Below are 14,951 nucleotides of genomic sequence, written 5' to 3' on the forward strand. Positions count from 1 at the left end.
CTGTTTACCGAAAAGGAGATTCCCGGTCGGAATATTATCGCTTTTTTTACGAGATAAATTGCATAAAAATTGATTTTAAACAGCGGTTGACATGCTTCGAAGTACGGTAATGGAATATTTATAATTTTTTTGTCACGAATTGCGCCATGCACGCGACCCTGATTTACCATTTCGGATAGTTTCTGGAACGCACGAACAAAACGCCGCTATTTGGATATAACGATGGATTATTTGGGACCAAACCAACATTTGTTATTGAAGTAGAAGTCCTGGGAGTGCATTCTGACGAAGACAACAAAGGTAATAACATTTTTGTTATAGTAAATCTGATTTTGGTGAAGGCTAAACTTGCCGGGTGTCTAAATAGCTAGCCCGTGATGGCTGGGCTATGTACATAGAATATTGCAAAATGTGCATTCACCAAAAAGCTATTTTAAAATCGGACATATCGAGTGCATAGAGGAGTTCTGTATCTATAATTCTTAAAATAATTGTTATGCTTTTTGTGAACGTTTATCGTGAGTAATTTAGTAAATTGTTAGTAAATTCCCCGGAAGTTTGCGGGGGGGTATGCTAGTTCTGAACGTCACATGCTAATGTAAAAAGCTGTTTTTTGATATAAATATGAACTTGATTGAACAAAACATGCATGTATTGTATAACATAATCTCCTAGGGTTGTCATCTGATGAAGATCATCAAAGGTTAGTGCTGCATTTAGCTGTCTTCTGGGTTTTTGTGACATTATATGCTAGCTTGAAAAATGGGTGTCTGATTATTTCTGGCTGGGTACTCTGCTGACATAATCTAATGTTTTGCTTTCGTTGTAAAGCCTTTTTGAAATTGGACAGTGTGGTTAGATTAACGAGAGTCTTGTCTTCAAATAGCTGTAAAATAGTCATGTTTGAGAAATTGAAGTAATAGGATTTTTAAGGTATTTGAAAATCGCGCCACTGGATTACACTGGCTGTTACGTAGGTGGGACGATTACGTCCCGCCTAGCCCATAGAGGTTAAGCTGTAATTGTGAGGTCATTTAAAACAAAATATATTTAACCTTTTTTATTTAACCTGTTGGGGATAGGGGGCAGTATTTGCACGGCCGGATAAAAAAAACGTACCCGATTTTTTTTTTTAATCTGGTTACTTCTCCTGCCCAGTAACTAGAATATGCATATACTTGTTTGATTTGGATAGAAAACACCCTAAAGTTTCTAAAACTGTTTGAATGGTGTCTGTGAGTATAACAGAAGTCATATGGCAGTCAAAACCCTGAGACAAATCCTGACAGGAAACTGAAATCTGATGTGTGGATATCACTTCAAACATTTGCCATTGAAACACACAGGGCCTTGTGAATCATTTAGCACTTCCTATGGCTTCCACTAGATGTCCCCAGTCTTTACAAAGTGGTTTGAGTCTCCTACTATCAAAATTGACTGAAAGAGAGGATGTTTATCTTGGTCACAGGGGATGGGCCATTACCATTGTGACGTCGGCGCCCATGGCTACTCTCCCTTTAAGAAACGTTTTGAAAGACAATGCAACTGTCCCAATGGAATATTATTGAAGCCCTGGTTGAAAAAGCCCCTAAAGATTTATGTTATACAACGTTTGACATATTTGAACGAAATTAAATATATTTTTTTTGCTCATTCCTGACAAGTCAGACGCACACGGTACATTTTCACTAGCCTTCGGAGCGCGCTAACACTATTGGGACATAAATTATTAACTTTTTTGAACAAAACTACATTTGTTATGGACCTGGGAATCCTTGAAGTGCCTTCTGACAAAGATAATCAAAGGTAAGGGATTATTTACAATAGTATTTTTGATGGTTGATTGTTCCAAGATGGCTCCAACATTTATAGCCTAGATTTTTTTTCTGGGCATACCACGTTGTTTATTGCAAAGTGTGATTTCCCAGTAAAGTTATTTTTAAATCTGGCAAAGAGATGGCATTCAAGACATGTTAATCTATAAGTCTTTGAATGACAATATTACATTTTAACAATGTTTTCTAATAGTAATTTTGTAAATTGTAGCGCTGATTCATCGGAAGCATTTGAGGGAAAAGATTTTCTGAACGTCATGCGCCGATGTAAAATGCTGTTTTTATATATAAATATGAACTTTATCGAACAAAAAATGCATGTGTTGTGTAACATGATGTCCTAGGAGTGTCATCTGATGAAGGTTGTCAAAGGTTAGTGCTGCATTTAGCTGTGTTTTGGGTATTTGTGATGCATGCTAGTTGCTTTGAAAATGGCTGTGTGATTATTTCTGGCTGGGTACTCTGCTGACATAATCTAATGTTTTGCTTTTGCTGTAAAGCCTTTTTGAAATCGGACAACGTGGTTCGATTCAGGAGAGGTGTATCTATAAAACGGTGTAAAATAGTCATATGTTTGAGAAATTGAAGTTATAGCATTTATGAGGTTTTGCATTTAGCGCGACGCGATTCCACTGGCTGTTGATTAGGGTGGGACGCAAGCGTCCCACTGGCCCAGACAGGTTAACTAGGCAAGTCAGTTAATAACCAATTCTATTTTACAATGACTGCCAAACCCGGACGACACTGGGCCAATTGTGTGCCGCCCTATGGGACTCCCAATCACGGCCGGTTGTGATACAACCTGGAATCGAACCATGGTCTGTAGTGACGCCTCTAGCGCTAAGATGCAGTGTCTAAGACCGTGTGTTCATCAGTAGGCATCTCCCAAAATCATCAGTACTGACTTAACACTCATGTATATGTAGTGAAACAACGTATTATTGAGTAGAACTTGTAAGGTAGTGATGAATCGTTAGCCACAACCTCATGGGAAAAAATTCTATCTACTGCCATCTGGCAGCAACTAGAAACAATTGCATAGTACTAACTATTACAAATTGATGGGCCTTGAAAGTAAATATTAGTGCTTGAAAAAGTACTTGAAAGTCCTTGAATTTGACTTGCCACTCTCTGTACGAACCTTTTAGTGTGTGTTGTCTTCCAGATGACACCCCAGCAGTCAGTTCGAAGCGTTGGCCCCTTCACCCCCCTGAACAGGGTCGTCCACCCTCCACCCGCCTGCTCCTCAGGGGGGGACAACAAAGACCCCAAGAGCCTGAAAAAAAAGAGGGGCCTGGACTACCTGTGTCGCATCCCCTCTCCCCCTCCACTCTGCCCCTTGGGCACCATGACCTTACCCTTGCCGTGCGTCAGCAAGAACTTCAACACCCCTCGCAGGGCCGAGACCCACCGGATCCTAAAGACACCTCTGGCCACCGCTCCACAGCATGTCCACCTGCCCCTACAGGATGAGTGGGTGGAGGATGAAGAGCTGGTCATGATTGACACTCAGGCCCTACACGATGACATAGGGATAGACACGTGACAGAGAATGTATTGGACTGTTATTTTGAAGGTTTCAGAAAACCTCAGCACCAGTGGGTGGCTGGTCAGCTTCTCCGAGCCCACATGTTGAATTTGTGTGTTGGGGATCCACCTAGAAAGATGTAGTGCCTTTTGTAAGCTACGGGGGGGAGAGAATTTTAGAGAGGCTAACCATGACATGATTGGTGCCAGGTGAATGTTAACACTAGCAAAATGTAGGAAGATTATCATATGGAGTTGTTTGTAACATCAGGCTGAATCAAGTTAGGATTTGGTCCATCTTGCCTTTTTGGGCCAAAGTATTGATGCCAACAAGGAGCCCAACAAAATGCATCGGAATGAAAAGGGGTCGTCTTGGAGAACTCCTGAAATAGTTTAGTGAAATGGCATTAGAAGAACCGACACGAACTGTATAATATAAATGAAAAAATACTGTAACATTTTTGTCCTTGTGTTTTATGACCTTTTGTCGCTCGCATCTGCATGTTCACAATAAATGTTGTATTGTATTGGTAATATGAGTATTTTGTGTAATTTATAAACAGGATTTTACTGGTGTGGTCAAACACTTAAACAGCAACAGCAGCTGGCGATGTCGCTGCGAATTCTCCTCCATTTTTTTCACAAACAGTCGGTCTTCCTGTTAATTTCCATAAACAAAATTTTACCTAGCGAATTTAAAATCATGAAAATGTATCATAACATGTAATACTTCAACTTCATCACTTTATGGTAAGTAGCTAATTCATTAGCACAATTCTGGTGGCTGCCTATGGCTATTTTATCAGTTATCAAAATCTTGCCAAGCAGTAACTTTGCAAAACTTGCTTTAACATTGGCTAGCTTGCTAATGTTTGTAGCTATACTCCGTTGTAGCGGGATACTCTTAGTTTCATCTAGATTGTATATTTTGAATTGCTTTAAATAATTTAAAATACTTTTTCTCATGTTGGCTTGCTAGCCATCTATTTAGCGTTGTTTTGTCTAGTTAACTTACCTCAGCCATTCTTTGAAACTAGCTATAGTTAAAGCTTGATGCTTGTCAATGAAGGGCAGAAATGTTTCTTTACAAAGTATCTTAACTTTCTGGCACTGATTTCAGCTTTACTGCCAAGTATTTGCTAAGTGTTGCTAATCAAACCCATGAACTACTATGTGCAGTAGAGGGATTTTGGATTTGTCATTGAGGTCTTGTTTCCTTCGTAGCATGTTGATTCAAAGGATTTACCCCAACTTCTCGATGGCATTTCCGTGAGACAAGTCTGAAACTTCTCTCACTGGAAGAAATAGAGAACGGCTGAAGTGTTCAAAAGTGGAGACAAATGGAGCCTCTGTAACAGACAGAGTGCTGCCAGTGAGAATTGATTGAGGTCCCGGCATAAAGGGCAGAGCCAGTTATCAAAAAGCTGTGTACCAGCAGCGCTGCCTTCATTGGACCTGTACAGTTGAAGTCGGAAGTTTACATACACCTTAGCCAAATACATTTAAACTCAGTTTTCACAATTCCTGACATTTAATCCTCGTAAAAATTCCCTGTCTTAGGTCGGTTAGGATCACCACTTTTATTTTAAGACTGAAATAATGGTGTAGAGTGATTTTTATTTCAGCTTTAATTTCTTCCATCACATTCCCAGTGGGTCAGAAGTTTACATACACTCAATTAGTATTTGGTAGCATTGCCTTTAAATTGTTTAACTTGGGTCAAACATTTCAGGTAGCCTTCCACAAGCTTCCCACAATATGTTGGGTTAATTTTGGCCCATTCCTCCTGACAGAGCTGGTGTAACAGTCAGGTTTGTAGGCCTCCTTGCTCGCACACGCTTTTTCAGTTCTACCCACACAATTTCTTATGGGATTGAGGTCAGGGCTTTGTGATGACCACTCCAATACCTTGACTATGTTGTCTTTAAGCCACAACTTTGGAAGTATGCTTGAGTATTGTTCATTTGAAAGACCCATTTGCGACCAAGCTTTAATTTCCTGACTGATGTTGCTTCAACATAATTTTCCATTCCACATAATTTTCCTCCCTCATGATCTATTTTGTGAAGTGCATCAGTCCCTCCTGCAGCAAAGCAACCCCACAACATGATGATGCCACCCCCGTGCTTCACGGTTGGAATGGTGTTCTTCGGCTTGCTAGCCTCCCCCTTTTTCCTCCAAACATAACGATGGTCATTATGACCAATCAGATCTATTTTTGTTTCATCAGACCAGAGGACATTTCTCCAAAAAGTACGATCTTTCTCCCCATGTGCAGTTTCAAACCGTAGTCTGGCTTTTTTTATGGCGGTTTTGAAGTAGTGTCTTCTGCCTTGCCGAGTGGCCTTTCAGGTTATGTCGATATAGGACTCGTTTTACTGTGGTTATAGATACTTTTGTACCTGTTTCCTCCAGCATCTTCATAAGGTCTTTTGCTGTTCTGGGATTGATTTGCACTTTTCGCAACAAAGTACGTTCATCTTTAGGAAACAGAACGCGTCTCCTTCCTGAGCAGTATAATGGCTGCGTGGTCCCATGGTGTTTAATAGCGTACTATTGTTTGTACAGATGAACGTGCTACCTTCAGGCTTTTGGAAATTTCTCCCAAGGATGAACCAGACTTGTGGAGGTTTACAATTTTTTTTACCATAACTGACCTACTGTAATAACGCGCCTTGCCCACACTGGTATGACAACGAGCCATACCAGCACAGGAAACCGATGCCTTGGGGGCCCAGCTATGGTCCCAACTCAGATCACAATCACTGGCAACCTCCCCCATCATGCCACACCACCATACCCCAGGTTCCACAGACCTCCACACCACCTCCCGCCACCACCTCCAAACCCCTGCCTTCCGCCACCGCCTCCCACTGACCACCAGTATCACCCCCAAAGAGAGGGCTCCCAGCAGGTCCTACGTTTGCACAAGTTCCCTGTCCCTGATGGGTACAGGAACTCTCCAGACTTGGATGACCATGGCTTTCCCCCACAGCACTCTAAAAGAGACAGAGGGGGCTATGGTTGGAGTGATGATGAGTATGAACAGCAGGGTAATGACCAGCAAGGTTCTTCTGAATGGCGGCAGAGGTTTGACAGAGGATCCGCACCAACCACCAGAAGATACAACATACGACTGATCCTTCTCTGGTTCTCATTCTGATGAGGGGAGCCCCGGGTCTGGGAAATCAACACTGTCCAGGTGTGTGTTTATCAGGGAAACATTGTTGGGTAACATACTACAAAGGTTTTAGAAAAAGTATATAGACAGTTTAATAATCAGTAATAAAATGGTTGTAATTGGTTGAAATTATGTGATTCTCTATTTGTCAAGCATCAAAATGACAATCGCACAATTTCAACCAAAATGTTAACTATTTACTACTGTCATGACGTTGCCCTTTTGGGCGAGGTTTATGACCCCCCCCCAAATACCTTTCCCACTTTTTTCTCCACTCTACAGAATGGACTCTTGGAAAGCCTTGTGTTACCACAGAGAAAGTATGGTACCATCAAAAGGTTGGGGGGGAATGGAACAATATTTCCCTTTCTCAACCAGTTGAAAGTGTCCGTTGCTACAAAAAGAATATGATATCAGATCAGTTGGTGTCTGGGACATTATATCTGATGATAGGACGACATAAATTGTATCTTGGAAAGTCAGATTCACATGGATTTGTTGTGCAATTTCAATGTTTAAATATGAGACTATTTTTGAAAAGATGAAATGTAATTTTAGCTGCCTAAATAAGAGAATTGTAAGTAAAACGTAGGTCCACTCAGTGGCCAAGCCCAAGTGAACATTGCTTGAGAACTATGAAACACGCCCTTCTCTCCCCCAGTACAAAAGGCCATTGACGGAAGTCAAACTTAGTTCACGATGACGTGAGGACTGGTGTCCGTATGTTTTAAAAGGGCTAATTTCAATGTGGAGGTGACGATCACCACGCTGGAATGGTGAATTTTGACTAGACCAGCCAGAATTCAGCACAAGCTGATTATGGCAACTTGGTATGAACTTTGAACAATTATTCACTAAAGAAGCGATACGTCCAAGACGTCGAGTTATCAGCTGCAGCTGTAAACGTACGTGGCCTAGGAAAGGACAAACCATCTACTGAGAACGACAGGGTACTTCAACGTATCCGCTCTACAACACTACGACCACAAAGATTCTTCAAAGGACAACTGCGATCTCTGCTGGGTAAACCAGTCTTCCAACTATCGAAGCACAGCTCAGTGTAAATATATATCTTGCATTTTACTTTTCCGAATGGGCGGCAATTAGAATGCATAAGATTCTGTATTTACGGTAGCATAGCTTCTCAAGGTCCGATAGACCCAATCCCTTTGTCCTTCAGTCTTCCCGCTCTTTCATTCAAACCCAACCCCTTCCTTTGTGTAACCAGCCGTCATATCGGGTTAGCCCACTAGGGGCTTTTCATTACATGATTAGTAATCGATGTATGATATATCGTGTGATTTTTATTTAGTAAATAAATAATTAAGCCAATTTGTGTATTGCTGATTCAACTTGTTAGCTAGGGTTCGTGCAGATAACCAAGTACTTAGGACAATCAGAATGAGACCGATCGAGGTGACGATTAATAATTGACTCCTATTGATATAAAAGATCTTCAGATCTTTAAGAGTAGATTGACGAGATAACCGCTCTATATAAATGAATGCTTCCGTGGTGCCCCAGGTTATTAATGGTTTAATTGTTACATGGTTTAATTCAATCACGTAATCAATTAAACATTAGGTTATCGATTTGATAAAATAGCATGTCATATAATTTAATCATAGAGACACGACTCTACTCATGTTTGAATCTCTTTTTTTTTAAGCATTTGTTTTGAGCCATTGCATGTGTGTTACTCTAGGGAACTGCTGTCGACAGGCTCCAGTGGGCTGAGTACAGATGTCTACTTTTTCCTGGAGGAAGGCTACCCCTACGACCCCAGCCTGCTTGGGGCCGCACACTATTGGAACCAGAACAGAGATTGGCTCATAGCAGTGTCTTTACAAAAGTCCATCGTTGTTATAGTTTAAAAATGTTTTTAAGCTATATTCTGATTTTATTGAAAACCCAGAAAGAGAGAATGACAGTGGGAAAGATAGAAATTGTGTCAAAGGGTAGTAGGCCTGATTCAAACCTATGCCGATACTGAAGATGCATGTTGGAAGCTGAGGCATTCATGTTAGACCAGCCAGGCCACCATCATTGCTATTAATATTTTGTATTGTTTAATTGGATATAGTGTTATGTTTGTTTTGTAAACATGTAAAAAAGGTGTATAGATTAATCATTTTACATCAATGCTTTGTATTCTTTCAGCCAAAGTCATGTGTAAACGCTGTTCTCCTGTCATTATTGATAACACAAACATGCAAGCTTGGGAAATGAAGCCATACGTTAAACTGGTAAGTTTTTATCCTGTTATATTGTCTGTGTTGCAGACTGCATTGTTCAGTTATCAAAAATCTACCCATTTTATGTACATTTGTATGAATATGATGAATACTCATTTTTCACAATGCAGGCCTTGGCGAGAGGATACAGTATCACCTTCAATGAGCCTCACACCAGTTGTAAATTTGATCCCATAGAGTTAGAGAAGTAATTCTGTCCATGATTGTCTGCATTAAAAGATACCTGTACTAACGTCATGTAAGATGCCATGCCCATGTATTTAGAGAATATGCATTGTACAAATGATATATGGTACATCAAAGGGCATTCACTCGCTGCTCTAGAATGCAGAGGAAAACTGGTCAATTTAAGAGGGTGCTACTAAATTAATATCAACCTAGTTTTCTTTGCCCCATGTCATCATGAATCACATACAATTATTCATTACATTATTCTCTACAATATTATAACCTTACTTAGCAGTGATGATGAAATAAGAACGTTTGTTTTTTTGTGACCATTGCAAGTTTAGACTGACTGTCGCTATCATTTTCGGCGTTTGAACGTGGTAACATTTGGAGGCGTTTCCACACTGTGGACCAATCAAAATTAACTTGATACCCTCGTCAGTTTCATCTCCAGATCATTGGCTATAACCACGATCAATCTATGTTGAGAGGCTGTTTATATGGCTATTTAATGCCCACACCAGCAGAAATACACTTTTTCGATCTGAAAGACAATGGCCCATGTTGTAGTACATCGATTTATTTCAAAAGGTTGTCATTTTAGCCAAAGTATGATATTTGGCCTTAAAGTGGGAAATCTGAACTGGGACATTTGTGTAAATCTGTGTCAATGCGCTGTCTTTTCTTATGAGATGACGTGTGTCGTGGAAATATTCAGTCAATAATATTTCTCAAATACCGGAGCCTGTGAGTTCACTTAGACTTGATTACAAAGTAATATAAGCCGAGCTGGTTCATGAAGTAACTCCCTTTCCAGCCTTGGCACACACTTTTTATACAGGTTTCATCCTTGCGTCACACACAACTCCTCTTTATGTTAATGTTTCATCCCCTCTGGCATTTAACCACCATTATCTTTTTGCCTTGCACAAATTTTTGTTTGGTTTCATATTAGGGCATAGAAACATTAGAGTCATAGCAATGGTACAAAAATAAACAGACATGCCCACTCCCAAGACAGGTGCATGTCTAATGGCGTCTAATGACCTAGACACACAGAGTGCACTTAGTTTACTCTAAGATGTCACATATGTACTAGAAAATTTCCAATACGTGCAATTTCTTTTTAGCCTGTTATACTTCATGGCTGGGTTTTATTTGAATGTTCGCAGCACGGCATTGGTTATTTATCAGAAATACCTGCAAAGTTATTCCTCTTTACAACTGAGTGGAGCTAAACAGCCTTGCAACCACTTAGCTGCCTGAGCCCATTGTACAAATTAAAATAGTGGTTGCAAACTTATGTTTTTGCACCTACACTTTTTTTTTAACCAGAATTATTCTAATCCATTGGATAATTTGTCAATTTTCACTTATTTTCTAGCTCGTCTGTATTAATTATATATATCTAACCATTTTATAAATGGTGTAAATGCGTTATATGATTGCGTTTTGTATCCCCTCTCCCCCCGTCGCCCCAAGATCAATGTTTTTGATGACTAAAGTTTTACTTTACTACATGCTCAGGTCCACTGCTTTGATTGTGTCTATCCTATAATGAAAAGGCACCCACTAAAGAAAATTCAAGGAACTTGTTTATCTATGTGGACACCTTCTTGTCTAACCTCTCATTCTAAAATCATGGCCATTAATATGGAGTTGGTCCCCCTTTTTGCTGCTATAACGGCCTCCACTCTTCTGGGAAGACTTTCCACTAGATGTTGGAACATTGCTGCGGAGACTTGCTTCCATTCAGCCACGAGCATTGGTGAGGTCAGGCACTGATGGTGGGCGTTTAGGCCTGGCTCACAGTCAGAGTTCCAATTCATCCCAAAGGTGTTCGATTGGGTTGAGTTGGGGGCTCTGTGCAGGTGTTGGGGTTCATTTCCTTCTTCCTTGTCAATCATTGAGTCATTGGTGAAATTAGCATTATGACAATATCTTTAATTAAATCATTCCAAAACCTTTAACGCAATTGCAGACAGAAGTTGACAACAGGAACATAACGCATGTTTCCGAGTAAGTTCTGCATAAAAGAAAAGGTCCCAAGTTATTTTATTAAACCCGAAGTCCAGCCCTAGTGATGTCACTGCCATCATTATCTTCTACTCATGAGACCAAAACCATGCCTACTCAACACTAAAACTCTTGTTTATATAGCTATCTAAAAGCTTAGCAGTAAATGTCCAAGTTGATTTATAGTGGAATGTCTGACTTATCTCTTACACTCCCCTGCAGAGTTCTGTCTTCACAGTCACACTTCTCAGACAGTTTCTTCATAAGAGGCAGAGGGACTAGAAAAGTGCTGTGGAACAATATTAAGCCTCTTAATGTGTATATAAATTGTTAATCTGTAGTCTAGAACCGTATAAATGTAAGGAGGGGTCTTATAACCCCTCCCCTTCTATTAATACAACATAAGCATAATCAATTATTATAATACATCAAACATTTGGTACAGCCCCTATCATAACCCCTAGGTGAACCCCTTTCACAGGCCAGTCAAGTTCTTCCACACCGATCTCAGCAAGCCATTTCTGTTTGGACCTCGCTTTGTGCACAGGGGCATTGTCATGCTGAAACAGGAAAGGGCCTTCCCCAAGCTGTTGCCACAAAGTTGGAAGCACAGAATTGTCTAGAATGTCATTGTATTCTGTAGCATTAATCGGGCAGGTAGCAACATCAGCACAGTAAGTGTTTGTCAGGAGCTTCATGAAATAGGTTTCCAAAGCCAAGCAGCCGCTTAACCATCTGGCAGTCCAACAGAAAAATCTGGGATTGATGGATGCCAGGAGAACGCAACCTGCCCGAATGCATAATGTCAACTGTAAAGTGGGGTGGAGGAGGAATAATGGTCTGGGGCAGTTTTTTATGGTTTCCGGCTAGGCCCCTTAGTTCCAGTGAAGGGACATCTTAACGGTGTCGACATACTTTTGGTCATGTAGTGTATTGTTTTTATAAACCTTGGATGAAATACTCATTTTATAGGTGAACACACTGTCATGACGTTGGCCTGTGGGTAAGGTTTATGACCCCCCCCCATAAATACCTTTCTCCCTTCCCCTCTCTTTCTGACCCTACTGAAGGACTGCTGTCCTGTTAAATATAGAGAGTCTGGGAACATCAAACAAATGGGGAAAGGAACCATATTTTGGTAATAAAACCAGTTGGAAATATGCTTTGGAACGTAATGAGTATGGATGTCAGTTCGGTTGTCATCTGAGACATTATGACTGATGACAGGACGACATAAACTGTACCTTGGGAAAGTATACACCCTCTAGTTATCAGAGTCACATGGAATTGTTATGCAATTTAAATGTTTGATATTGAAATTGTTTGTTAGGAGATTAAATGTAATTTTAGCTTCCAAATGAGAGAATTGGGTTTTCATAAGGAAAGTGCCCTGCTTGATCAGTGGCCCACCCCTGTGAAGAGACAGGGGTTATAAATGATGAAACACATCCTTCCCCCTCTCCACTATATAAGCCTTTGACGAAAAGATAAACACATGTTCCAGTACGTGAGGTCTGCAGCCTCTACGTTAGAAGGACACACGTCAAGTACAGAACTAAGCCAACCTCGGCGTGAGCTTTGGTGGCGAATGGTATGAACTTTGATCTTATTCACTACAGAAATGACACTTCCTAGCCGTTGAGTTAGCAGCGGCCGCTGTAGACGGGGGCTAGGAAAGGACGGACGACTGATCCAGTCTAACAGACAGACAAAGATACCACCACGTATCCAATTTACCACCAAAGACATTCTTCCGAGGACAGGAAGATCTGTTGGCCAACCCGGCCAGCATCTACGACCAATCTACCGAAGCGCAGCTCAGAGTAAATATTTATTGCATTTTCCTTTTCCAAATGGGCGGTAATTTAGAATGCATAAGATAATGTATTTACGATAGCATAGCTGCTGTTTCTTTGTTCCTAAGTCTTCCCGCTCTTTCATTCAAGCCCAACCCCCTTTCCTTTGTGTAACCAGCCATCATGTATGACATCATTTGTATTCGGTGTATTTGTAATTCTGTGTGATTAGTTTAGGTATTTAGTAAATAAATAATTAAACCCAATTTTGTATTGCTAATTCAACTTGTTAGCCAGGGTTCGTGAAGATGGCCAAGAATTTACAACTTTCATTATGAGACTGAAAATAAGATAAGGGTTAATATTGACTGCTATCGATGTAAAATATGACTAAGTATTTTAAGAGTTTATTCGGAAGATAACAGCTCTATAAACGTTCTTCCGTGGTGCCCCGACTTTCTAGTTAATTACATTTACATGATTAGCTTAATCAGGTAATATTAATTACAGAGAAAGGATTTTATAAGTTAGCATGTCATATCACTTAATCCAGCATAGCCAAAGACATGACAACCCTATAATACATTGCCTGTATTTGATATTTTTTGCATGAAGACATACTTTGTAGCATATTTATAGAACAACAAATACTATGTAGAGCAGAAGAAACCTTCCAATACACCCATCATTTCTCCCGTCCAGGAGAAACAAGCACAGTGTGTCAAGGAAGAAGATTGGGCAGATGCTGGAGCGGTTTGAGATGCCCATGTCCCTGGACATTGTGATGAACTCCCAGGAGCCGTTTACACCCACAAGACATCCCTCACAGCAGCAGAGACACAAGAGAACAACTAGTCCTTATGTCCTGGGGGTGTATTCATTAGTGCACACCGTAGCAAAACGTTCTGCACTGTAGCAAAATGCTTTGCAAAGGCTAATGAAAACAAGTGTTCAAATGTTATTTGTCGCAGGCGCCAAATACAACAGGTGTAGACCTTTACAGTGAAATGCTTACTTACAAGCCCTTAACCAACAATGCAGTTTTAAGAAAAATACCCCCCCCCCCCCCCAAAAAAAAGAAATAAAATTAACAAATAATTAAATAGCAGCAGTAAAATAAAAATAGCGAGGCTATATACAGGGGATACCGGTACAGAGTCAATGTGCGGGGGCACCGGTTAGTTGAGGTAATTGAGGTAATATGTAGGCAGTGCAAATAGTCTGGGTAGCCATTTGATTAGATGTTCAGGAGTCTTATGGCTTGTAGGTAGAAGCTGTTTAGAAGCCTCTTGGACCTAGACTTGGCGCTCCGGTACCGCTTGCCGTGTGGTAGCAGAGAGACTATTACTAGGGTGGCTGGAGTCTTTTATTTTTTATTTTTTTAAGGTCCTTCCTCTGACACCGCCTGGTATAGAGGTCCTGGATAGCAGGAAGCTTGGCCCCAGTGATGTACTGGGCCGTACGCACTACCCTCTGTAGTTGCCATACTAGGCAGTGATTCAACCAGTCAGGATGTTCTCAATGGTGCAGCTGTAGAACTTTGAGGATCTGAGGACCCATGCCAAATCTTTTCAGTCTCCTGAGGGGGAATAGGTTTTGTTGTGCCCTCTTCACGACTGTCTTGGTGTGTTTGGACCATGATAGTTTGTTGTTGATGTGGACACCAAGGAACTTGATGCTCCCAACCTGCTCCACTACAGCCCCGTCGATGAGAATGGGGGCGTGCTCGGTCCATCTTTTCCTGTAGTCCACAATCATCTCTGTCTTGATCACGTTGAGGGAGAGGTTGTTGTCCTGGCACCACACGGCCAGTTCTCTGACCTCCCTATAGGCTGTCTCATCGTTGTCGGTGATCAGGCCTACCACTGTTGTGTCATCGGCTAACTTAATGATGGTGTTGGAGTCGTGCCTGGCCATGCAGTCATGAGTGAACAGGGAGTACAGGAGGGGACTGAGCACGCACCCCTGAGGGGCCCCCGTGTTGAGGATCAGGGTAGCAGTTGTGTTGTTACCTACCCTTACCACCTGGGGTAGCCCGTCAGGAAATCCAGGATCCAGTTGCAGAGGTAGGTGTTTAGTCCCATGGTCCTTAGCTTATTGATGAGCTTTGAGGGAACTATGGCGTTGAACGCTGAGCTGTAGTCAATGAATAGCATTCTCACATAGGTGTTCC

At 41.1% G+C, this 14,951-nt stretch overlaps 2 protein-coding genes across 13 annotated transcripts in view; both read left to right on the forward strand.

The window, feature by feature from the left end:
• The window catches only part of brca2 (BRCA2 DNA repair associated), a 42,840-nt gene extending 38,944 nt beyond the window's left edge, over window positions 1-3,896 (forward strand). For all 12 annotated transcript variants that reach the window (XM_014213427.2, XM_014213422.2, XM_014213423.2 and 9 more), the window contains one exon: window positions 3,001-3,896. In XM_014213427.2, the coding sequence (XP_014068902.2) occupies window positions 3,001-3,381 (381 nt within the window). In that variant the 3' untranslated portion in view covers window positions 3,382-3,896. The remainder of the gene's footprint in view (window positions 1-3,000) is intronic.
• Window positions 3,897-5,917: 2,021 nt separating this feature from the next.
• On the forward strand, window positions 5,918-13,694 carry LOC106612369 (NEDD4-binding protein 2-like 2). Its single transcript, XM_045686991.1, has 3 exons — window positions 5,918-8,789; window positions 8,909-8,985; window positions 13,481-13,694. Exons 1-3 carry the CDS (start codon window positions 8,685-8,687, stop codon window positions 13,692-13,694), a joined length of 396 nt encoding a protein of 131 aa, XP_045542947.1. The 5' UTR covers window positions 5,918-8,684.
• The last annotated feature ends 1,257 nt before the right edge of the window (window positions 13,695-14,951 follow it).

Source organism: Salmo salar, chromosome ssa09 (assembly GCF_905237065.1).
Source record: "Salmo salar chromosome ssa09, Ssal_v3.1, whole genome shotgun sequence".
Taxonomy (NCBI): Eukaryota; Metazoa; Chordata; class Actinopteri; order Salmoniformes; family Salmonidae; genus Salmo; species Salmo salar.